At 37.8% G+C, this 26,205-nt stretch overlaps 1 protein-coding gene across 9 annotated transcripts in view; it reads right to left on the minus strand.

Moving 5' to 3' along the window:
* Positions 1-26,205, minus strand: part of ANK3 (ankyrin 3) — a 537,795-nt gene that overhangs the window by 241,136 nt on the left and 270,454 nt on the right. For all 9 annotated transcript variants that reach the window (XM_017542288.2, XM_017542287.2, XM_037743372.1 and 6 more), the window contains exons 2-4: positions 1,176-1,277; positions 697-795; positions 426-524 (exon numbers count right to left, since the gene is read on the minus strand). In XM_017542288.2, coding sequence (XP_017397777.1) covers positions 426-524; positions 697-795; positions 1,176-1,277 — 300 coding nt within the window. The remainder of the gene's footprint in view (positions 1-425; positions 525-696; positions 796-1,175; positions 1,278-26,205) is intronic.

Genomic DNA, 26,205 nt, shown 5'->3' on the forward strand with positions numbered 1-26,205 from the left:
AAATAATTTAACTTTGTTTTTTTGAGACACAGTCTTGCTCTGTCACACAGGCTGGAGTACAGTGGTGCAATCTTGGCTCACTACAACCTCCGCCTCCTGGGTTTAAGTGATTCTTGTGCCTCAGCCTCCCAAGTAGCTGGGATTACAGGCATGTGCCACCACACCAGGCTAATTATTATTATTATTATTTTTTGTATTTTTAGTACAGACAGGGTTTCACCACATTGGCCAGGCTGGTCTCAAACTCCTGGCCTCAAGTGATCTGTCCGCCTTTGCCTTCCAAAATGTGGAATAATATAACTGTTTTAAAAACAGTTCTTAAGCATTGTGTTCTTAGAGGACAGGTGAACTAAGCAAGCACCTGACCCAAAGAACATTGTTTGTAAATTGTAACAGAACGTCTATGCATGGAGTTGTACGCTTACCTGAGATTGCGCATTGACATTGGCTCCATTTGTAACCAAGACTTTTACTACCTCTGCTTGCCCAGCCAAAGATGCGATGTGCAATGCTGTGTTTCCTTTCTGTAAAATGAAAATCAAGATATAGCAACTCACTGATCTACTGAATTTTTCTGTTATCCTCAAAGAGAACAAATTTGACAAATATGAGAGTTGTGCCCCAATTCTTGCTGCGGGCTGAATTCTCATAGAATGTGGCAAGTGGTACCAAAAGCATTCGATATGTGATACTGACCTTCGTAGCTGCGTCCACATTGGCTTCTCTCTGTAGCAGCTCAGAAACAACTTCTACATGGCCTTCTTTGGAAGCAAGATGGAGAGCATTCAACCCATTCTGATCAAAAGTAAAGGAAAAGCTTTACTCAGCAGGTTGAAAATAGAGCAGTAAACAGCCTATCAGGAACTCCTGAGATATGTTAATGTCCTACCTAATGATCATTTGCATGTGCAGGAACTTGAATTAGGAGTCAAAGTACTTGAAAACTACATAGGTTGTTCTGTTATCATCATTTACTAAATTTTAGAAATTAACTAAGGAACATGTGGCTACATTTCTGAATGTTCTTCTAACAGAGCAGAGAATAATTTGACAGTGATAAGCTGATAAAATTCAATGGAAAAAAAATCTCACATACAAAAAGAAAGTTTTTAAGGAGTTTGAAGTCTGGATTTTTAGAATTTTAAGTAAAAAATTCAATAATAACTCCAACTAACCTGATTGCAAATGTTGATGTCAACTCCATTTTTTATGTAGTCGAGGGCCTTTTCAAGGTGTCCAGCTCGAGCTGCTCTTAAGTAACTTGCGTTGGCATCAGACTAAAATAAAAAAGAGAAACATTTTGATGAAAAATGAAGCTAATCTGCATGTTTATGAACTATCCAGCTTAGGGTCCAAATTAAAATAATTGAACTCTTTTATTTCTAACATGGAAGCATGAATAAAAGTTCTTTGTAAAAGAACCAAGAAAAGGAGAAATTTTTTAAAAGTTATTTTTGATGGTACAGTGTTACCCCTTGTGTGATGTCACAATTCATTCTGAACTGAGAGAGAAAATTCCCTATAATGTATAGGCACCTTAAATCAACACACAATTTCCAGAGGGAAAAGAGAAATTCATTTTGTTATTGATAATTACATTATGAAGACAGATACAACTATTTTCTTGTAGCAGAAATGCAACATCTATTCCATTTATCCATATCTACCACAGCCATTTTTCCAATTAATAACTTCAAAATGGCATTCTTCTTCTTCTTCTTAGAGACAGGGTCTCACTGTGTTGCTCAGGCTGGGGCACAGTGGTGCAATCACATCTCACAGTGGTGCAATGAAGCTCAAGATTCTCCACCTCCTCCTCCTGAGGAGCTGAGACTACAGGCATGTGCCACCATGCCTGGCTATTTTTTTATTTTTTAGAGACAGGGGTCTCACTATGTTTTCAGGCTGGTCTTGAACTCCTGGCCTCAAGCAATCCTCCCACCTTGGCCTCCCAAAGTGTTGGGATTATAGGCATGAGCCACCATGCTTGACACATTTTATGTTGTACTTAGCAGTCTAACAGAAATTTGTAGGCAATGATGTTCTGCTGGATTTTCCTGTAGTACATAGCCATCTGTAGGAGCAGCAGCAGAAAGAAATACATATAAAATTTTTTAAAAAACAAAACATGTGCTTCACTCACTGAGAGCTTGCAACTGCTAAACGCTAACATCTATAATTTCACAGCTGAAACCATCTACTATTAAAATCTTTAATAGAAAGATGGTGAGAAGAAAGACACTGCAAAGCTGGGCCAGGCCTGCAAACTTTATAAAGAAGTCTTGCTTAATACAGTACAATACAAAAGCAGGTTTTCCTGAAAGAGCAGCCAAACACATCTTGTCACCAGTTATAAATGCAATCACGAAGGGTATGGCTTAAAAGAGAAAAGTGTCTTCTTTCAGCCATATGGTGAGCCTTTGTTCAAATGCCACCTCATCTGTGAAGCCTGCCCAGATCCCCAGGTGGAGTTTAGTTTCTCAGTGCTCCCGGCATGAATTTCTTTGAACTCTCTTTGTATGTACCACACAGCATCACAGATTTTGGTATACCTATCCTTATTCCACCCTCAATTATGAGCTCCTTCAGAATAAGCAGAGGAGGCAGATTAAGGAGCAGGCAACTGGAAAGCAGCCAAGATGCCAGTCTTTAAGAGAGGAACTCTAATTCTTTCATGGAAATGTAATTGAGAAGAAGGAAATCCTACCCCTCAGAAAGGTCTGTGGTTCCAGTGTAGGTCGATTCACTGAGTCAACTTGCTCAGGACCTCTGAGGAGAGGCCACTGCCTCTGGGGTGGCCTTCCCCCTTCCCTTTTACGGTAGTGTGCCTCTCTCAATCATCAGTGTGACTCTAAATCGGGGCTCCTTAGCCCAGGCAGTATTGGCATTTTGATCTGAATAATTCTTTGCTGTAGGGGACTGCCTTGTTCATTGTCCAATGTTTACCAGCATTTTCTACTGATCAGGTACCAGCAGTGCCCCCTATTTGTGACAACTAAAAGTGTCTCCAGAATTGCCAAATGTCCCTCGGGGGCGGAGGCCAAAGTCTTCCCAGTTGAGGACCACTGCTTTAAATAAATAGTAACCCAACTTATATAAAGATTGTATGCTTCTGGAGGCTGAACTCTGACCTGTTTGGGTTGCCACATGCCTTGAACTCAGCACAAGGCAACGTGACTCTATGTGTAATATTCATCTTTCTGTTTCTCCTGCAACTGGAAGCATTCTTAGCATATAGCAAGTGCCTCTAAGTGTTTTGCCAATGAATGAATCAACAAATAAGTAAATTGGGTGGAAATAACTGTGAATTAAATTATTGCCTGAAATAATGCAGGAGGCTTTATTAGCAGCAGCGACAGCAGTTTAAGTTGAGAATCTGATAGATACAAAGGTGAATACCAGGGATTATAAACTGAGTCACCGAGTCAGGCGTCTGAGAGCACACATAGCTATTACTTAAAATAACACAAAATTGGAATTTGAGATAAGCATGAAAATTGTTTAATTAGAGCAGAAGGTTAAGAAGATGACAAGAGATAAGGGCTCAAGTTAAACAAAGGACAAATCAAAATTTCCAAGGATTTAAAGAAAAATAGAAAGCAGATTTTTAAAGAGGTTCACTATTTAGAGGTTAGTTTTCTGTTTATAAGTTCAGTTAGAACTAAATTAGCTACGCAAGGATGGCTCACTGCACCATAAAATATCATCTTTTTTGTGCCTGCTCAATGACTTATCAGTGAATTTGCCCAGAAGGGCTCTGATGGCGTTCTGGGAACAAATGACATCAGTCTGCCTGGATATTTCAACTGCCAGAGATAACAACTATGAGTTAAGCATCCCAAATTCCGAAGTGGAGTACATATAAAGAGCAGCTAAAGAAGTTAAAAAAAAGAGGTGTTGTAATTCAAGAAAAAAGCCTTTGAATTGATCCTGTATTTGGAAATATTTAATAATTTCATACACTTTCCATTTTCCTCTCACATTTCCTCAGAATTTTCCCACCCAAACCTCTGAAACAAAACAAAATCAGTATAAAACAAATCTTTGAATTCAGTGGTTCTCTACCTATTTGGAATCTGGATTCGAGACTAATAAAGGTGATGAATGAATGATCTTTCTTCAACAATTGCACATACACACACCAAATCTATATCTGCATACACAATCTGCACATAATTTCATGTGGCTCAGGTGTGCTAAGCCTGCTCATGAACTTGCATTTAAGAACTCCTGCTCTACTGATAGAAAATTATCTGGTGGACACCTGCATTATATCTATTTAATCCAATCACCCTGATATCAAACAATTCTGAGATAGCTAATTGACCACCTCAGAACTTTAGGAAATACAAGCAGAAATGGAAATTAATTTTCTTCACTTTTCTTGGCCCTCTGTTACATATCAACATGTTTACCACACCAAAACCATACCAACCACCTACTTCAAATAAAAAGGGGGAAAGGCTGAGAAAAAGCAAGAGGGGAATGAAGGCTGCCCTGAAGAAAATTTACATCTTAGGAAATGACCTTACAAAGCCCACGGAAAAATAACCAGTAAGCTCCTCCTCTTACTCTTAGCCACTGGCAAGCAATGTAGCCACATCTTCCTTCCTCAAATATTTGCTGAATCTTGACTATGTATTAGTCATTTTGTCAATAACTGGATACACATTGGTGAACAAAATAAATGTGGTACAAATAATGACTTATTTGCTTTCATTTCACAGCTTCTTACTCTCCTCTGAAATAACCTTGCATAAGTGGCAGGGCAAATATTGGATTCTTAATCATTTTTCTCCCAAGTTGGCCCATAGGTACTATATAATACTTATGCATTATTGTTTATATCCTTCATGTATGAAAAACACAATACTTTTACTAGACTCAGTATCAGTGGATTGTATCTCATTGCTGTCATTTCATGAAATAACTAGGAGTTATTCTTAACATAGTCTATAGCTTGTTTTTTTAAGCTTTTGATAACCTTGTATCAAAACAATGCCTCTTTTGATGCTGTATCTAAAGATGCACTCAAAAAAGTCAACAAATTAAGGAGGAAAATTAGGTTCAAAGACAAGTGGGGCTTAGCCACATGAAAAGTCACACAGACAAGGCTACCGCCTAAGGGGTTAGTTGCACAAAAATGATTATGAACAGGTTGTTCAGCACTTTTTTCCTCTGAGTGACCAAAATCTGAAGAATTTGGAAAAAGAAAGTTTATTTTGTTAGCATTTAATGTCCTGTCTATTTAGTCATTTTACTAGAAGTACGAATCATGTATGTTTTTCAAGGAAGTATCTTCAGGGATGCAGTCAAGCATTATTATGAATTAATCTAGTAACTCAGCATCTTTACTGGCAGTGGAATATTGATATTATTCAGCAGAAAGCATTTGGAAACAATAAGCATTTTCAGAGTGCCAACCTCAGTAATAATATTTCATACCCCTGACTATAAGCTAGGCATGATTACAAGCACTTAAATAACATTAACTTAATATTATTCTTTACTTAACGTAATATATATTAACTTTATAATTCCTTATAATAATTTATTTAATCCTTGTAACAGTGCCATAAAGTAATGTAATGGGTTGAATGGTGTCTCCCCGAAACTTATGTTCATTAGGAACCTCAGAACATGACCATATTTGGAAATACAATTTTTGCAGATACAATTAGTTAAGAAGAGGTCATATTGGATTAGAATAGGTCCAAAATCCAATGACTAATCTTGTAAGAAGAAAAGTCACATGGACACTTAAGAGAAATGATGGCCAAGTGAAGAAAGAGGCAGAGACTTGAGTTATGCTATCTCAAGGCAAGGACCACCAGAAGTGGGAAGAGGCAAGGAAGAATCCTCTCCTAGGGTCTTTAGAGGACGTATGATTCTGCTGATACCTTGATTTTTGGCCTCTGGTCTCCAGAACTAAGAGAGAATACATTTCGGTTATTTTAAGCCCCACTGGTTTGTGGTGGTTTACCACAGCAGCCCTAGCAAACTAACATAAGTAGGTACTATTACCAGCCCCATTTTGTAGATGAGAAAATTGTGCTGTAGGATAAGTAACTTTCCCAGGGACATAGAGCTTATGAATGACAGGTACGCAAACCCAGACAGCCTGGCTCTGGAGTCTAGGCTGTTAATCACTGCTCTAAGAAAGGGCTTAATAAATGCCTGGTCTATTCCAAATGCTCAATAACTCTTAGCTCATTCATTCATTCATTTTCCATCAGTTCATCCACTTATCTGTCCATCCATCAAATTAACTATTTTAGGCCCTTTCAGATATATCTTCCATGGATCAGAATTTCCTCACTGAGTTTATTATGAGACTCAAGGTCAGGCTCACAATGGATCACCTGAAAAAACGCAGACTGGAGACCCAGCGAGTACATAACAGAGCTCTGCTTTTTTGCTTCTAAATCTTTGTGGGGGGGCAAGGGCGATCTCAGGAACCTCTTTCTACTCGATGTGCCAATTCGCTATTCTTTCCCTTTATCTCACCTTCCCAGCTACCTGGGAACCATGTGAAGGGTCAAATGATCCATTCTGTAAACTTCAAATTCCTTTTTTCTACTGGTGCCCTGTCTTCTGCCTACCAACATAGAAAACAAAACAAAACGCAAAATACAAAAAAGTTTCCTTCTCCTTTTTACCCAGCACCCCTTTATAAGTGATGATCTCCTCTATTTCCCACTGTGTTGGGCTAGCTAAGAACCAAAGCACTGGAGTCACACAGCCCAAATCTGTATTTCAGCTATTCTACCTCTTAGCATTTGGTAAGTTTTAAAAAGTATCTATGCATCTCAGTTTTCTCAGCTGTCAAATGGGAATAAAATAACCTACAATTAGGATAAAATTAGGTAATTCAGGTAAAGTGACTAACAATGTGAGTGCATAGCTAGGCACTCAATAAATAGATGTTTTTAAGTTCTCCTTTAAATATCAAACATTTTGAAAAAGTGGTTTAGGTTCACACTGACTTATAGCCTTAATACTAATTCATATTAGCTCTTCTGGCAATATGATTTCTCTCACTAATCAATATAGCCTCTCTGTACAAAATCACCAATGACCTTCCAGTCATCAAGTTTCATGACTTTTAAGTTTCTTCTCTAGTAATGTTGAACCATTTGATGGTACCAATAACCTTCTCTTTCTTGAAAATTTTCCCTTGACCTTTTCTTCTGTCATCTCTTTGTTCACTTCCTTCTGTGCCTCACTGCCTCAACCCATCACTGAAAATGTTCATTATGTTCAGAGCTCACATTTCTTTCCTACCTGCATGTTCTTTCTAGGTAACCTCATCATTTCCATGGCTTCCACCATTCTCTCTAAGCCCAGCACTCCATATCCACACAGTGCTCATCCTCATCCCAAGACATTTCCATATCCCACACTCAACAACAGCAACAATAAAAGTGTACTGAGACATACATTCTGCCTACAGCCAGGTGCTAACGACAGAGATATGAACAACAGATTTCCTCATTTTTATTTAAACATCCCAAGATTATCCTTGCCACCCAGGCATACAATCTTGGTGTAACTCTCTGATTACCTTTTCTTCCTTCCTTTTTCCCTCAAACCCCCTTCCAGAAAGTTATGTGTACACATCTGATTCAATACTCCATCTCGGGGACTTTTTTAGTTCTCCATTCTCCTTTTAGAAAAAATATTTATCATGATGCATATCATACATTCAAAAGAATACATAAAGCATATATGAAGCACCCACATACGCACTATTCAGCTCAAGTATACAAGTTACAAGTGGAGTTGAAGACTCCTAACAAGTCCCTTCATGAGTGGTTCTCCTAAGGCATCTTGTGTTTTAGCCATTCACTCTCATGCCTTTCTTTATAGTTTAAACATTTATGTATGTACCCTTCCCTGAGTGAAATAATATGTAATTGACTTAGTCTTAGTACTTAAGAGTCTTAGTATGCTATATAAGTAAAATTATATATTATGTATCATCCTGTCTTTGTCTAATGTTGTGTTTCTTAGAGTCTTCCATGTTGATATGTAACATGTGGGTAACTTATCATTGCTAATGTAGAAGAGTCCATTATGTGATTATAACACAAGGTATTTATCCACTGTCGAGTTGATGGAGGTTTGTCTTGTTTCCAGTTTGGATCCACTATGAAAGATACTGCCATTAATATTCTGGCTCTAGTTGGGGTGCATAAAGGCAAGAGGTTTTTAAATCTTAGGGTCATAAATGCTGGGTCAGTCAGTATGTGCTTACTCAGCTTTACTAGTTAATTTCTAGTTAATTGTATTTCAAAGTGATTGCAGCAATTTACATTTCTGTGGCTTGTGACTGTTGCTTGTGACCTCATATTCCTTAGAAACTAATCTTTGGTAATTCTTTAATGCCTAGGTTAAATGTTATCAGGTTTCAAAGACAAATCTGAGATTGGTTCTGCCCGTTGCTTAGAGGCAGTATCAACTCAAGATTACTTTAAAAATAAATGCTTGGCTTGAGGTTTTTTGTTTATGTTTTTGTTAAGACTACATGGATAAATTTAGATCTCAAACTGGTATAGATATGAGGAATTCCTTGTGGTTACAAATTCTCAGGACAGACTTTCTTTTTCCTTCCATCTGGTGACAAATGGAGACAGGAATGCGTTTCCTGTCTCTTCTGTATGGTGGGTTTATTTCCTGTCCATTCTTATATTGGGGGCTCACCATTTGGGGCCCAGATTAATGTGAGGTCTCTTATTAGACGATCCTTCGTCAGCATGTCCTAGGCTTTGTCTCCTATACTCTGTATTCACACAACAAAGTATAACAGCTTTTTCTTTCACATATATATATATTTTAAATCTCTACAGCCTCCTTACTTTTAAAGTGGTAGTTCAAAGATGCACTTCAAAAACTTATTTTTATTGTTTTCCTAACATCTTAGTTTTCCCTACAGCTGAAAATATGCTGACTTATTTTTTCCTCATTCATCCTGCTGCCTGTCCAGTTCAGACCCTTGCTCTATAAACGCCCAGATCATTTAAAAAACCTCCAGGAGGTTGTAGTTGGCACTAGTTGATCTGCTGGAGGCACTGAACGGTGTATGAAGAACCACTGAGGGTTCTAAGACAGTCAAAACAAGGAAAATAACTGCAATTAAACGAGTGCCTGGGACCTCACTAAGCATTTGACATATATTATTATCCAATATGTCTTACTATACATGTATTATCATTTATTTCTTAAATTCAATTCAAACAAAACAGGAATCTCATTACAGAGGCAGAAACCTAACTTTCATAAAAATTAAATGTTTTGCCCAAGGTCACATAACTAATAAGTAAGCAGCAAGAAATGAAACCCAAGACTGCTCTATAACAAGCCCAGCTGTTTCCTCAACACCAGTGGTTTTCCAGTTGAGTTCTATGGAGCCCTGAAGTTTAGAAACACTGAGATCAAGTATAGGGCTCAGTCAGCAGAGTACTGTGTGTCTATCTTCAGTTTCATCCCAAGTAGGTCTACCCTTACCTGTTTCATATATTATATTGCTGTTTGATGCCATACCTCACTTGTTCAAATGTTGTTGCTTTTAAACCATAATATCCAATCCACTTCTATGGCATAGGCTCACAGGCCCTTTAAAACCTGTCCCAAACACATACTTCCTGCCTGACACAAAACAAAAATCGACACTAATCTTGAAAGCAACCTTTTTATTCCTGAACTGCCCCCTATAATTTCCTGGCACTGTGACTTCACCCAGGACATTGGTAATAACAGTAATGCTCCACTAGCAATGCTCACTAACCCTCCTCACTTTCCCTTTCCAACCAACAGACTCACCTACTAAATTTTTGGTCCAGCTCAAAGATCCCTTCCTATCTGCTACTTTCTCTGATAAACACCAGGCATGACCCCTTCTCACTCGGGACTCCTACGGCACCTGGTCTGCTTTACTTAGGATCACATATCCTACAAAGATGGACGATAATCTGTTTTAGGGTAGGTCTTTGTCCTCCATCGTGAGGATGCAGCTTTCAATAATGTTATAAACTAGCTGTGCAAACTGGAGCCTGAATTCATAGTAGAGGAACCTACAGAGGTTGATAAAGTCAGAGAACCTCATTGGGAAGGGCTGTTTCTGCATCCTGGATACAGCTGGGAAAACAGCTGGTAGGAGGAGGCAGGATTTCGACAGGGGATTTGGTCAGTGGAGAATAAAAGGAAGAAAAGGTAGGTAGAATTAAAGAGATGGAAAGGTTTGAGGAATGGTGAACAGACAAGTTCTACTCAAAGGGGATTCCCCTGGGAGGGGGGAGCAGGCGTAAAGGACAGGCTCAGGGAAGGTTTGGAATGCCAGATGAATCTGATTTAACTTTACCCTAAAGATACCAGAAGGAAATAAAGAGTTTTGAGGAGTGAAAAGACATCATTAAAACTATGTATTGGCCCAATTAATTGATACCGGATTTGAGTGTGGGAGGAAATAGAGACAAGATCTGTGGGTCCTTGTTGTCAACCCCGCATGAATCAAGGATCTCTCAGGTAGGATTCACACACACACACACACACACACACACACGTCACAGCCAAGGGATTCAGATTCCATGGGTCTGAGATGGGACGTTTCGATCACGCAGCTCAAACCGATCTCCTTTGGCTGCACATTAAGTTCTCCTTCACCAAAGGAGAAAGCCACTGAAGCAGGTTATTGTGAAATACAGTTGTATGTGATAATGTGATAAGAAGACTGGGGAGCTAGCTGTGGAATGGACAAGAAAGGAGTGATGTGAGAGGTACTCTGAAGGTATACTGACAGGCTTCTAATATCACATACAAGATCAGGATCTCATGGCCAGATTTTAAATTCTTGGCTTTCATAATTACCTCCTCCGACTCTTTTTTTCTATGCCCTGTTTTTTTTTTTTTTTTCATACATATGGGGTCTTGCTGTGCTGCCCAGGCTGTATTCAAGCTCTTGGGCTCAAGCAATCCACAGCTTCTGGCTTATGCAACCTTCTTTCTTCTTCTCTTCTCATCTTTTCTCCTCTTTTCTCTTCTCCTCTCCTCTTTCTTTCTCTCTCTCTTCCCTCCTCCCTCTGCCCTTCTCTCCCTCCCTCCTTCTTTTGTGAGATAAGGTCTCACTCTCATGCCCAGGCCTGAGTACAGTGGCACTATCATGGCTTTGCTGTAGCCTTGACCTCCCCAGGCTCAGGTGATCCTCCCATCTCAGCCTTCCAAATAGTGGGGACTTTAGGTACACACCACCACACCTGGCTAATTTTTGTATTTTTTGTAGACATGAGTTTCACCACGTTGCCCAGGCTGGTCTCAAACTCCTGGGCTCAAGTGATCTGCCTGTCTCAGCCTCCAAAAGTGCTGGTGGGAGCCATAGTGCCCAGCCTTATGCCCCCTCCTTTTAAAGGCAAACTTGTACAGCCAGAAAATAAAGATGAGAGGCTTTGCTTGGTCGCACTGAGAGGTAATTTTTGGTGGACAAAGTAACAAGAGTTTGAAAATTATTCTCCATCAGAAAGAGGATTCGAACTTTTCAAAATCTAAAGTGTGCCTATTTAAAAGAAGATAACTTCCAACAAAAAATAAGTCTAATGACTTGAAAGGGCCATTCTTCTGTGTTTAAGGCTTTGGCGTGGGACACACAGCTGTGGCTCTGCCCAAGCACATGAGAGGGATTTTTTTTTTCCTACTAGACTAGAGCTGAATCACTGGGACATGGCCATCCAATTGTGACCACTCACAGTTGCCAGATATTTTAGAGTAAGATATTGTGCACTGATATTTTTATAGATATCATGCACAGTGATCTAATTTCCCACCAATTTCAAAAGAATGCAACCGATTACACAAACAAAAACAACTGTGACATTCATACTCTAATCTGCCGCCGGTCAGTAAAAACCTTGGATCATTAAGAGATAGACCAATCTCTTAAAAAGAGAAATGCCAATGTCAGCAAATGCATTCTTTTCAAATATGTGTTTTGGGTGTGGAGATCTTAAATAAAGGGCAATTTTATGTTTTCTTTCATGGTAAAAGCTTAAAAAAAACTTGAACCCTTTTAGTTAGGAAAAACCTGATTATTAAGCTTTGAATCTTTTTTTCTACTTGATTGCTATCTAGTTATTGGAAATAGACCAGCATTTCTCATCCTTAAATTAACCAGAAGAGGAGCAGAGAGGGGTGGTTACTTAACCAATTAAAAAATGCTTCTAAATTTCTAAAGGCAATCTATATTTGCAATCCTCACTATCAAAACCAACCGAAGTAAAAGGGGTTGCCTCCACAGATGCCCTCTGGTTGCTACAAGGCTGCCTTTGCATGGATTTTGCTTGTAAGTAACCTCAGTTCATCCCTGAAAATGAGGTCACTGTCCCCTAACGCATGTGAGGCATGGTTAGCATCTTTACACTGGGACCTGTGCCAGAAAGGCCCCTGCTGGTGCACATATCAAAAACACTGGGGTATCTGCGCACAGTGGCCACTCTCATGCTGAAAGGCAAAACAACATTCCCATCTTTATCTCTAAATAGAGGGGAATGGGAATCAGTTAAAAAAAATACAGTGCTGGCAGGATTTTGTTTTTGCAAAGGCAGTGTTTTCAAGAGATTTACCTTGCCATATGCTGATAAAACATGCCCTCAACCAGTCTGTCTACTATGATCTGGGTTACATCAAAAGGAGGATCCAGAATTCCGGCCCTGGGGGATATTTTTTCTCACCCAGAATCCAGACCCCTAAAAATCCTCTTGGAGACTGATTAGCAATGAAAATAAATACAGAGAAGAAAAACAATTTTCCCATGGGGGAAAAACACATGTCAGGTGCTGGTGGTAGATCGGTGGGTATTTACAATATTCCTCAACATAAACTTGATTATGTTGAGCTGCAAAACAGGATTTGTATTTGTCTCAAATTTTCTGATAATATAAAAAATGATCTTAAAGAGCCAGTTTCACTTGTCTCTCAGAGAATATAAAACCATAGGTGTCAGGAGAGGAGAACTTGTGTCTTAATGAGGTCAATATAGTAACATTTTGGCTTGATTTGTACCAGGCTGTGGCCAACTATTTTGACTTCAAACTATTTTGACTCAAAACTTTAATTTTCCTTCACTCTGGAATTTGCAAGGTATCTTACTGTGCTGCAGACACAAAGTCACTATGCCGTGTTAGGCAGAATGCTATAAATGATGTAAGGAACTGAAAGGATGATTTCACTAGATAACAAGCAAGATCCCCCCTGCCCTAAAAGCTCCATGGTATTCTGCAATGTGCAAACACTTCCACTGCTAATGGTTAAGTGTTTAATTTTCCAAATGAGCAAAGATGGAGCAGTGTTAATAAAAGTTCTATTGTGGCTAAGTACCCAACCCAAGATGTGAAAAGAGGTATAGCCCTTTATCCAAGATGATTTTCTTTTTTCTTTCTTTTTTTTTTTTTTGAGACAGAGTCTCACTCTGTTGCCCAGACTGGACTGCAGTGGCACCATCTTGGCTCACTGCAACCTCTGCCTCCCGGGTTCAAGCGATTCTCCTGCCTCAGCCTCCTGAGTAGCTGAGACTACAGGTGTGTGCCAACATGCCCGACTAATTTTCTGTATCTTTAGAAGATACAGGATTTCACCGTATTAGCCAGGATGGTCTCAACCTCCTGATCTCATGATCTATCAGCCTCAGCCTCCCAAAGTGCTGGGATACAAGCGTGAGCCACTGCACCCAGTCTCCTCTTTCTTACTTTTCTTTTCTTCTTTTCTTTCCAGACAGTCTTTATCACTCAGGCTGGAGTTCAGTGGCATGATCTCAGCTCACTGCATCCTCCATCTCCCAGGCTCAAACAATACCCCACCTCAGTCTCTCTAGTAGCTGGGTCTACAGGCATACCACCATGCCTGGCTAATTTTTGTATTTTTCGGTAGAGACAGAATTTTGCCATGTCACCCAGACTGTTCTCGACTTTCTGGGCTCAAGGAATCCACTCATCTTGGTCTCCTAAGTGTTGGGATTACAAGTGTGAGCCACCATGCTCAGCTCAAGATATTTTTCAAATTTAAAATTAAAATGAATTATTCAACTTTATTCCACTAGGAAATTTTAGGATAGCGAGTTTGTCTTTACTTGGGTGAAGCTATACAACAGGAACAGACAGGTCAACCTTAAAATTAATAAAATATTTAGCTTTGGTTACTCTGAAATCTAAAGATTCAAATAAATAAGCTACAGATGGAGAAACCATTTCTGAAAAGTATGTTTTACACGTATATTCATTACCAGATGTGTTTGAAACCTCTGCTGTGTTTGAACCTGTTGCTGGTTAGCTCTCAAGACAAAGAAACACAAGAGAAATAGTAATATATTGCTTTGGGAAAGAAAAAAAACCAAGTCTATCCATTGCATTCTCAGGGCTAAGCAATTCAGAACATACAGCAGCCCTGGATAATTTTTTTCTTTCTTAATACACACCAATAGAATGTTAATATAAGGAAGATTAGACCAGGCGAAGTGGCTCACATCTGTAATCACAACACTTTGGGAGGCAGACAGAGTGGGTGGATCATGAGGTCAAGAGATCGAGACCATCCTGGCCAGCATCGTGAAACCTCATCTCTACTAAAAATATAAAAATTAGCTGGGCGTGGTAGCACACACGTGTAATCCCAGCTACTCGAGAGGCTGAGGCAGGAGAATCACTTGAACCCAGGAGGCGGAGGTTGCAGTGAGCCGAGATCACACCACTGCACTCCAGCCTGGCGGCAGAGTGAGACTCTATCTCAAACAAACAAACAGGCAAAAAACATATATAGAAGATTTAGTCCTTTGGAAAAGTATAATCATGTTTATTTCAAAAATTATTTTCCCCATTGAGTTAAAATAAGATAGTAGTCAAAAGTTGAATAAAATAGCAGTTAAGGTTGGTTTGTAATCTATAAATGTTCTGGATGACAACCTTCCCAAATCATAGGACCTAGAGTATTTTTCATTTGTTTGGCAGAAGGCGCATGCTGAACAACAACAACAACAAAAAACATAGAGCCCCTGGAGTCCTAAACTTTCTGTCGGTCACCCCCTCCTCTCTCTTTTCTTGGCTTCATCTAGTTCAACCGTCTCAATTATTTCCCACATGAACATGTCTGTTAAGAAATTCTTTTTTGCTTTTCTGTGAGCCAAGCTGCCTAGGAAATCCTTGATGCAAAATCTGTTCTTCCTTGTTCACCAGAGAAAGTGGCTGCTTTAAACATCCCTCTGCTGGAGGGACCCAGGGGCGTAAATCTCATCGCGCCTTCGTTTATCATCCTGTGATAGCATTAGTCATTTACGTACATGCCCTCGACTCACCTCAACATTTACTAAATAAACTCATGGTTCATAGCCCTGAACTAGTAAACTGGTAAGCAAAGATTCAATACAGCAATGATTAACTCTTAGTCTTCATAAACAACTTGCTTTGTATTGAACAAAATAGTATGTATAATTCTGTTCTATACATCTTATATTTTGAGGTAGGCAGAGATCACGGTATCATCTCAATCATATAGATAGACAACTGAAGCAAAGAGAGGTGTGATTTGCTTAACTAGTTAGAGAAAGTGCTAAAAATAGAATCTGGGTTCCCTGGCTTTAATATTCTTCCTACTACCTAACAATACAAGAACAAGAATGAATTAGACCCGAAGGCTAAAAATCACCAGCAACTTTGTCTCCTAAACACAAAATGAAATGAGATAGTATAATGCAGTTAAAATCTGGAGTCCATGGAGATCCTTGTTTATAAAACAAATTCCAAATTTTTGCACAGCTTGGCTGCACAATAACCACAACAACCACGAACTGCTGAGTCCCTTAGAGATGTACCTCATAATACCAAGACATTGGTGTGTTCCACTCAGGAAATACACAGCAGTAACTTCTGGCATTAAACATGGTAGATTATATAAAACGCATTAACTGTTTGGGATTTTTCCATTTATTTGGTAATGTTATGAATCAGAACAAGGATTTAAGGGCTTCATGCTTAAGGATCCTTATTTTGTAGGAGGTATTGGCATGAGTCCTAAAATATTTAATCCAGGCAAATATTCACATTTTATATATAGCAACTGAAAACAGTGATAAGCTAAAATTGGTCTCGGTAGCAGAGAGAAGAGAAAGTATTTATTTGAGTAGATGAACATTTTCTCAACAGTGTTTTTTGTTGTTGTTTTTTTTTTTTTTTGAGACCAAGAAACAAATAGCTTAATTTTTAGTGTGGACAGGCTTCATACTGCAAACATAACCATTTTTTGCCATGTATAAATATACTCAATGTGGTGCGAATCAGCTAGGAAATTATAATACAGTGGACTTCAGCTTCCTGGTCAGATCATTACAGGCCCGAGGTTTAAATGCCCAGGGGAATTGAAGGGTGAGGCCAGGGCACCAGAGGGAGAAGAGGCGTTAGCTAGTGAGTTCTTGAATTTATCATCCTAAAATGTTGTGCACCAGCTGGTGCAGCTGGATCCTTGCTAGGACTGGTGGTAAATGAAACTGTCTGCCTTTTTTGGGAGCTAGGGGACTTGCAGGGAGGATAGCTTAATGCTGAGTTTCTAAAAAACAAATACACCCAATGCTATTGTTCTTTTCACTGAAAATTTTTCATTTTTACTTAAGTCTGTAATCAACAGAAGGATTTTAGGAGGCCTTGCTGAAAATATAGCTATATAAGTTCTTATTTGAATGTATAAAAAATATTTTTTAAAAAAAGGTTAGCTCACTAGAGAAGTCAGATAGACAGATAGATAGACTGATTTGGGATCTTAAACAATCTGTAAGTGATATTTATACTTTTCCTTGACTAGATTTGGAATTGGAAGACTTAAGCAGCTTTACATTAAATACAACAAAAGGACAAATAAAGAAAGAGCACATACATTAGACATACAAGAGATTTTTCTAGAAGTGCAAGGGAAACACGTAGTAAAGAAAATAAGGAAGATGTTATTTTTTATGATGTAAATGAAACAAGTAAGAGTGGGTTGTATCCCAAAGTTAAAGCAACCATTGGAATATTTAGTTATAATATGGAAGGTGACTTTCAGTTATGTTACAGTCTAAGAGCTGAAATGTACAAGGGTTACTAGGAGCAAAGACTCCTATTTAAGGAGCTGTGTGATACATGTTTTTTAAGTGTTTGCAGAAAGATCTAAACTTTTTATTGGCAAGTCAATATAGTTTAGTGATTTCAGAGTTCAGACTCTGGACCCAGGATGCCTAAGTTCACAACCTGGCTCTGCAATTCACAAAGGATGTGACACCGGCCAAGATACTTAAACATACTGTAGTCAAGTTACTTCATCTGTAAAATGAGATTAGCAGTAAAATTTAACTCAGAGGGCTGTTGACATTAAAGGAGATAGTACATGCCAAGCAGTTAGAAATGGTCTGGCATACAGTTGGTCCATAATTAATGTTATCCTTTATTTATTATCACTTTAAAATTATTTTGAGTTAATATTCCAGTTTGTTTGGCTACAATTATAACCATGAGAGTCAAATGAACATAGCTGGCCATACAGGGACTGAACCCATGAACTTGACCTTATTTGCCTGGTGCTTTCAGCAAGTAAGGGAAACAAACAAAGCAGATAACACTCATATTGTGATCTGTCTACAGCAGTGATTCTCAAACTTATTACTCAAGATACCTTTATGCTGCTAAATATTACTCAGGAGCCCCAAAGAGCTTTTGATTATGAGGATTATAGCTATTGATATTTACCACATTAGAAAATAAAGCTAAGAATTGAAAATGTAATCAATTTATTTAAAAAAATGGCAAACTTTTTACACACTAACTTAAAATACACATCTTACGAAACATAACTGTATTTTCCAAAATACACACTCAAAAAAGGTGAGATGACTGGTATGGCTTTATGCGTCTGCAAATCTCTTTAAAGTATGTATTGTTTTGGTTGAGGTACGTGAGGGATACCAGTCTTCAGGGTATTCTAGAAGGGTCTCAGGGACACCCAGGAGTTCTTGACTGACCTCATGATACCAAGGCCTAACACCTCTGAAGAGAATACTTTAAGCAAAAGGCATGATTGAGCAGGAAGACGAAGTCTAAATAAATATACTGCTGCTATTTTTGCAAAGAACAGATCAGGATCACTCTAATCAGTACCCATTCATTGCTTTTCTGCTACCTTGCTTTAGTTCTCCTAGATAGTCTTTCCAAGTGGTTCTGTACACACACTTCAAATACTTGGACACTACTACACTTCCCTAGTGGATGACACTGTCCATAGGATGTCCACTTAAGGTCCTTGGATATGACACGTGAGAAATAAGCAACAAATTGCACTGCAAGTGATGCTGCCAGAAAGAGCATGAGAATTCCTTAAGGACAACTTGTCATTATTGCACAAACACAACTACAGATACAAATCCTCTATTCTAAGAAACTTCTAGATGGTAAATGACAGCTAGTTTTGGTCACTAAAATGGAAAGTTAACTATAGCATGTTCCTTTAAAAATATTTCAATATTTTAAAATAGTCTCTTGTACGACTAAGTGGTGAATAGACGGCCACAATTATGAGAGGCTGTACCCGTCAAAGATGATTAAACAAATATTTATTGAATGCATATTATGTTCCAGGATTTGGGGATCAAATAATGAGCAAGACCCAGTCTGGGTTTAAAAGTCTATAGTAGGGCCAGGTGCAGTGGCTCACGCCTGTAATCCCAGCACTTTGGAGGCTGAGATGAGAGGCTCATTTGAGCCTAGAAGTCTGAGATCAGCTTGGGCAACATAGTGGGGCCCTGTCTCTTGAAAAAATACTTTAAAAATTAGCTGGGTGTGGTGGTGTGCACCTACAATCCCAGTTATTCAGGAGGCTGAGGTGGGAGGATTGCTTGAACCTGGGAGGTCAAGCCTGCAGTGAGCTGTGATTGTGCCACTGCACTCCAGTCTGGGCAATGGAGTGAGACCGTGTCTCAAAGGAAAAAAAAAAAAGGCTGCAGTATTCAAAATATAACTTATCTTACAGATGCAAGCATTTTCAAAATATGACAAAAATCACTGAATTACAGAAGTATGTAAATTTACAATGTATCAAAATGATATTGAAAATAATCAAATAATCATTCAAGCCTAAGTGAAATATTATCTAGATTTTGCAGAGCAATTTTCAAACTGGTTGCCATGACTCACTGTCACTCGCCTGAAGAAAAAAATGGCATTCACTACCCAACATTATTCTCTGGAAATGTTTGCTATCATGAATATTTACAAAGATATTTTTACAAAAATCTTACTTACAAAAATAAAAAGAGACTCCTAAAATGAAATAATTAAATTCCTTACAGGTTCTTATGCTTAACAAGTAATTATTAGTAACTATTAATATTTCCCTAAAATACACTAAAATTTCTGTAATATCTAATTATATATTTATCAGTAGTCTAATTAGAAGACACAGTTAAATTTTTATTACTAGGTTTTGCAATATATTCTTAGGACCACAATAAAACACTTAAAAAATAAACATTTGCTTTAGGATAGAGTTGGCAGACATATATTTACTTTGTGACTAAAAATGTCTTAACATTTAAAAGAGAATGACTGTTCAAAGACACCACATTATATTGTAAAATCTCTTTGGTCTTAAAGATAACTTAAACTTAATTATCATCCAAATTTATAACTGACCTGAGGTAGCATCCTTATATTGTCACACAGAACATATTTAGTTGGTAAATATTATACTTGCTATATAACTAAAAGTTTCCATTTCAAAACAGACGCTATAATAGTCTCAGCAACAAAAAGACAAGTTTTGTGATTCCTTTTCTTTTTTGATTATGACTATACAAAATATCCTACTTGCCCCCAATTTTCTTAAGTGAAAATCAACAATAAAATGAGGGTTTCCTTCAAGAGTTAAATATGTATTTATTAGTGGATCAATCACTGAAAAATATATATAATAGGAAACAACTGAGTTTGAAAATTTTCTATTTGGCATTATAGCGTAACTTTATAGGATTTAAAATTAATGCACATTAGTTGCTATTGAAGGATCTTCTTATTAGCTACCTCTAAAATGCACATGAAAATTGGATTACATTTGGGCTTTGTTCAATATTAGAGTCTAGTTTTTTTTTTTTTTTTCATGAGCATTATTGAAGAGTTAAACTTTAAGGTTAACTCTTCATCAGTCATTTATGTCAAAACTAGTTCCAGTTCTTCCATACAGAAAATCTCTAAATACTGTAAAAACCCCAAGCCAAACAGAAGCAGAAGGTATTAATGCTCGTTCATGAAAATGCAATTATCTACTATACCCTCTTTGCAAGGATTTTATCCATAGTTTGGCTCATGCAGATAAAGTGTTCAGTCTTCCACTCAAGTCAGAGATGAAGGCAGGAGAGGAATAATTCTTACTCATTTTCCAGCAAAACCCAGTACAGCAATAGTATGCTATACTATTGTGATGGAACTTCTATATGATTTGTATCAGGTCAGTACCCTTCCAGAGTTACTGCTTAGGGCATGATAATTTCAAATTCAGTCTGTCATTTTATTACATGTTTTTCAAACAGCATGCCCACCAAAACAGAAAACACTGCACATATGGGCTGAGATCAGATGCTTTCATCATTTAGTTGATATATTCTGACAGGAGGCAGAAACAAGCTGGTCTACTTTTATTTGGGCTTTTCTTTTGGACCTCGGACTTCTTAAACTTATTAATTAAAAAAAGGCCAGAACTCTTCAGGTACATTCTTTAAGACTTGTTACAGCAAGCCTTATTGCTCAAACCCTTCCCAGCAATGAGTATTTCTCAAAGCTGTCTATGTAATTTAGGATTATGCACACATAAAGTTTTCACAACTGATGGAACAGAATAGACATCAAAATTTAACAGTACAGTTTAAAAGTTTTGGCTGGGTAAGTTGATTATTTTTAGAGTGATAAAACATGATTTTTAGGAATCACTTGCCAATATGCTTACACTACTAGTAAATTACAATTGGCATTGATGTCTGGAATTCATGAACAATCTTATAGCTTTACTATGAATCTCAAAATTTACCCTAAAAATTCTTTCTCTGAGACACACAGAATATTTACAAAATCTCACTCAGATTGAAACTTCATAATTGTACATCTGCAATATTGCCACATTCCATAAAGTTCACGAAAAGTTAATCTTTTTTGCAAAAATTATTCTGTCTTGAAGGGTACAAAGATGAGAACTTAATCCATTTAAAATAAAGATAAAAATTGTAAGAGAGTTTTCCAAATTGCCTTTTGTAACACTGTGAAATGACAGCTGTTTCTTAAAACATTAGCATGCCTGTCCACCTGATGTTAAAACAAGCAACAATGTCCTGATTTTTATGATGTCTCGTTCTAGTTATTATGACCATTTCACTAAATGTTTAAACAGAATATTCAGGGATTTAAGTTGTTCTCAGAATTGGATATGCTGATGTTAACTGTGTAACATCACACAGTTAGATGAAAGGATACAGGTAGAAATGAGATTAAATGAAAATTTTCAACTATACCATGATCTACATAGTATTAGGTAAATCCCTCAGAAACAACTTCAAAACTTCACAAACATAAAACAAATATTTACCCCCTTTATCTACATAGTATCCTTTAAGGGGGGAGATGGCTTACTATGCCAATTCTTCAGAATTATTAAACAAGATGACTTATTTGTATCTATGTGCAGTTATATTAAGATAGAAATAAAATTACATTTTTCAACTCCTAATTATATCCTTCATCTACCATTTATGAGTTTCAAAAATGAATTTTATTCAATTCTATGTTTTCTCCCCCAACTGTAAAATTCCATATTGCTCCTTGTAATTAATACATCAGAAAAAGCTGAATTTTCAAGCTCTCAGATTTCTCTTGAGAAAAGTGCAACCATTTAAACCGTTTTATACTCTTGGATTTATCAGGCCCTTCCTGCACTTTTAATCACCCGTCTTTTTGTATTTTGTTATGCATCCTCCTAAGGCAGGCCTCAGCTGAACTCACTCCAAATTACATCACAGGCAAAACATACCTAGAGCCCGGGTCGGAACAAAACAGAAAGGACAGTCCATTGTCCTACACATATTGAACTCAAGTGATCCATGGTGCAAACAGGTCAATTTTCTTCCCACCCAGCAACAAACGTTTTTTAAAAGGCACAACAATTCAGGGCAAAACAAAATGTCTATAAGGAAGGCACATTTCATTTAGAAGCTGCAAATGCTTACTTGTTCTGGGAAGCTCTCTCCCTCTTCCACTGCCATTCTCTGTGGTCAAGTAGGAAACCTGATAACTCAATTAGTTAACACTTTGGACAGAGCATCACATCTAAAAATATCTGCCTTCGGAAATGTAAAGGTTTTCCCCACCTCCTAGGAAGGAGGTAGGAGCTGGTCAGAAGCAACTAACTAGAGTATTTAAATGGAGGGTGGGCGGGGCAGACAAGAGTACAGAATCTGCCTGGGCCCTTACAAACATCGCAGTGCCGCCCAGAATTCCCCACGACTTACCATATTGGCTCCGTGTATTTAGTCATGGTATGTGGAATACCGAGAATAGCAGGGCAATCAGCTGGGGATTGTACCCTGGCTTTTTGGCTGCTTGGAATCACTCATGAGACCAGCTTTTGTTATTCTGCTTATCAGCACTTTCCTCTGTAGGCACGCCACTCCGACATTCCTTCTGAAGACAATACCACCCTTTTCTCCTCCGTCTTTCTGGAATCCAGTCAGGCTTGACTTTTACGATTGGGCTTTTTAAACTGTTAATTTCCCTCCCTATATTAGCTTTTCTAATGAATATATGTATGTGTATACATGTACCTCTACAGTGATATACACACTCTCACACACACACACACACACACACACATACACATACACGTTCTGAGAGAATACTGCCAAGGAGAGTTACTTTACTAAACCAATTTCCTTTTATCAAAGGGCAAACGCAGCTGATGATCATCTTTATAAAATTACAGCACTACAACAAACTCATGTGTGTAACCAGGAGGAGAGGAAAAAACCCAAACAACTCATTGATAATTTTTTTTTTGAGACAGAGTATCACTCTGTCACTGAGGGTGGAGTGCAATGGTGGGATCTCTGCTCACTGCAACCTCCACCTCCCTGGTTCAGGTGACTCTCCAGCCTTAGCCTCCCGAGTAGCTGGGACTACAAGTTCCTACCACCACACCCAGCTAATTTTTGTATTTTTAGTAAGGACGAGGTTTCACCATGTTGGCCAGGCTGGTCTCAAACTTCTGAGCTCAAATGGTCTGCCCTCCTTGGTCCCCAAATTGCTGAGATTACAAGCATGAGCCACTGCACCGGGTCCAGATTAATATTTTTTACTTAGCTTTTTTCAACTAATAAAATTTTGCTTTTCAAATATGCAAAACTTCAGGCAACTTTTTACTGTTTTCACACAAGAATCACAGCTCTAAAGAACCCATCATTGTAACAACCTGAATTTATATTTTATTTAGAACTGTTCTAATCAATACTTCTCTTAAACCTTTAAGGCTTGAAGGAACATGACCATGGTAGACTCAATTAAACTTCAGGAGGACCAGTGTGTAAGTCTACTCATTAAACGCACAATTTATACAGAGCCTACGAAGTGCCAGACATTTTTCTAGGCACTGGGGTACAGTGTGGGGTGGGGGGGAACAAGGAAGAAAATTGAGAAAATCCCTATTTTTGTGACACTTATACACACGAGCAGGTGTGGGCAGACAGATAATAAACCATAAAAATAACAAATAACTTGTTGAATACATTCAAAGTAATAAATTCTATGGAGATAAATAGAGCAGGGAAGGGGGAATCCTAAGTGTGTGTTTAGGAAGTGGGTATATAGGCTTTAATATTGACAATAATGTCATAATAATATAGATGGGGAGGATTTTATACTAAATGTTATGTTGAACCATATGAAATTGCCATTTTTATAGGTTAAAGCCAGGTGAATACAGCAATTTTATATGAGTCAACATAATGATCTATTTATACAGCTATTTATTATTACATTATATCAGTTATTATAGTATTAACATTTTTCAAACATGCAAGACACTACATTTATTTCTTTACATATATTATTTTAGTTCTCATAGCTATGTTGTAAAGCAATTTCTCTGTTTGTGAGATGGAACCTAGAGTATAGAGAGATCAAGAACTTGGCAATGTTAGCAGCTACTAAGTAGGCAGTATTTATATCTAATTCTACATGATTCTAAAGATAAGGCCACATGCTAGCAGCAAATAGTAAACATATGTCTTCTTGACTCCCATAGTTTTTAAAAAGAAATTTGAATTAGCAAAATCATTTTGAGCAAGAGGAACAAAGCTAGAGTGATCAGATTACCTGGTTTAAAAATATATTACAAAGCTACAGTAATCAAAATGGTCTGGTATTGGCCAAAAAAACCCAGACAATTTAGAACAATGGGGCAGAACAGAAGGCCCAGAAACAAACCTGTGTGTCTAGTCAATTGATCTTTGGCAAGGGTTCGAAGAACACACAATGGGGAAAGGATAGTCTCCTCAATAAATGGTGCTGGGAAAACTGGATGTCCACATGCAGAAAAATGAAATAGAATTTTATGTCACACCATGTAAAAAAATGAACTCAAAATGGATTACAGGTTTAAATGTAAGACCCAAAACCACATAACTATAGAAGAAAATACACGGGAAAAGTTCTCTTACCATTGATCTGGGCAATGATTTTTTGCATTTGATATCAAAAGCTCAGGCCACAAAAGCGAAAATTAATAAATGAGACTACATCAAACTAAAAAGCCTCTTTATAATAAAGAAAACAATAAGTGAAATGAACCAGCAACTTATGGAATGGAAAAAATATTTGTGAACCATGCATGTAATAAAAGGTTAATATCCAAAAAATATAATATACCGCTCAGAATCAAGAAATCAAATAACCCAAGTTTTAAAATGGGCAAAGAACCTGAATAGACATTTTTCAAAAGTTGACTTCAGGAAGACCAGTGTATAAGTCTGGCCTTACAAAATATCAGCAGGTATATGAAATGGTGGTTGACATCACTAATTATCAGGGAAATGCAAATCAAAACCACAATGAGCTTTGACCTCATACCACTCGGAATGGTTATTATTAAAAAGACAACAGAGAGTAAGTGTTGGTGAGGATGCAGAGAAAAGAGAACGCTGGTACACTGTTGATGGGAATGTAAATTAGTACAGCAATTAAGGAAAACAGTAAAAATTAAAAACAGAACTACCTTATGATTCAGCACCTTACTACTGGGTATACTGCCCAGGAAATAAAATCAGTATCTCAAAGAGATATTTGCACTCCTGTGTTTGGTGCAGCATTATTGATAATAGTCAAAATACAGGAAAAAAAACTAAATTGTCTGTTGACTAATGAATAAATAAAATGTGGTATATATACACAGTTAAACATTATTTAATCATAAAGAGAGATAAATCCTGCCATTTGTGACCACATCTATGAACATGGAAGACATTATGCTAAGTGAAATTAGCCAGACATACAAAGACAAACATTGCATGACCCATTTATATGAGAAACTGAAAAAAGTCAAGCCTATAGAAACAGGGAGTAGAAGGGATAGGAGTAGAAAGGAAAATGGGAAGATGTTGGTCAAGGGGTACAAACTTTGAGTTATGAAAATGAATTAGTTCTGGAGAGTTAATACACAGTAATGTGAATATAATCATGCTTTATTATATACTTGAAATTTCCTGAAAGAGATCTTAATTATTCACACCACACACACACACACAGCAAAAAAATAACTATAAAAGGTATTAGATATTAATTAGCTTGACTGTGATGATTATTTTACAATGTATACGTACATCAAAACATTGGCCAGGTGTGGTGGCTCATGCCTGTAATCCCAGCACTTTGGGAGGTTGAGGTGAGGTAGGTGGATCACCTGAGGCCAGGAGTTCAAGACCAGCCTGGCCAATATGGCAAAATTCTCTGTACCAGAAATATAAAAGTTAGCTGGGCATGGTGGTGCACACCTATAATCCCAGCTACTCAGGAGGGTGAGGCAGGAGAATCATTTGAACTCCAGAGGTGGAGGTTGCAGTGAGCTGAGATTGTGCCACTGCACTCCAGCCTGGGTGACAGAGCAAGGCTCTGTCTCAAA

The sequence above is a fragment of the Cebus imitator genome, unplaced genomic scaffold, assembly GCF_001604975.1.
Source record: "Cebus imitator isolate Cc_AM_T3 unplaced genomic scaffold, Cebus_imitator-1.0 Scaffold142, whole genome shotgun sequence".
Classification (NCBI taxonomy): Eukaryota; Metazoa; Chordata; class Mammalia; order Primates; family Cebidae; genus Cebus; species Cebus imitator.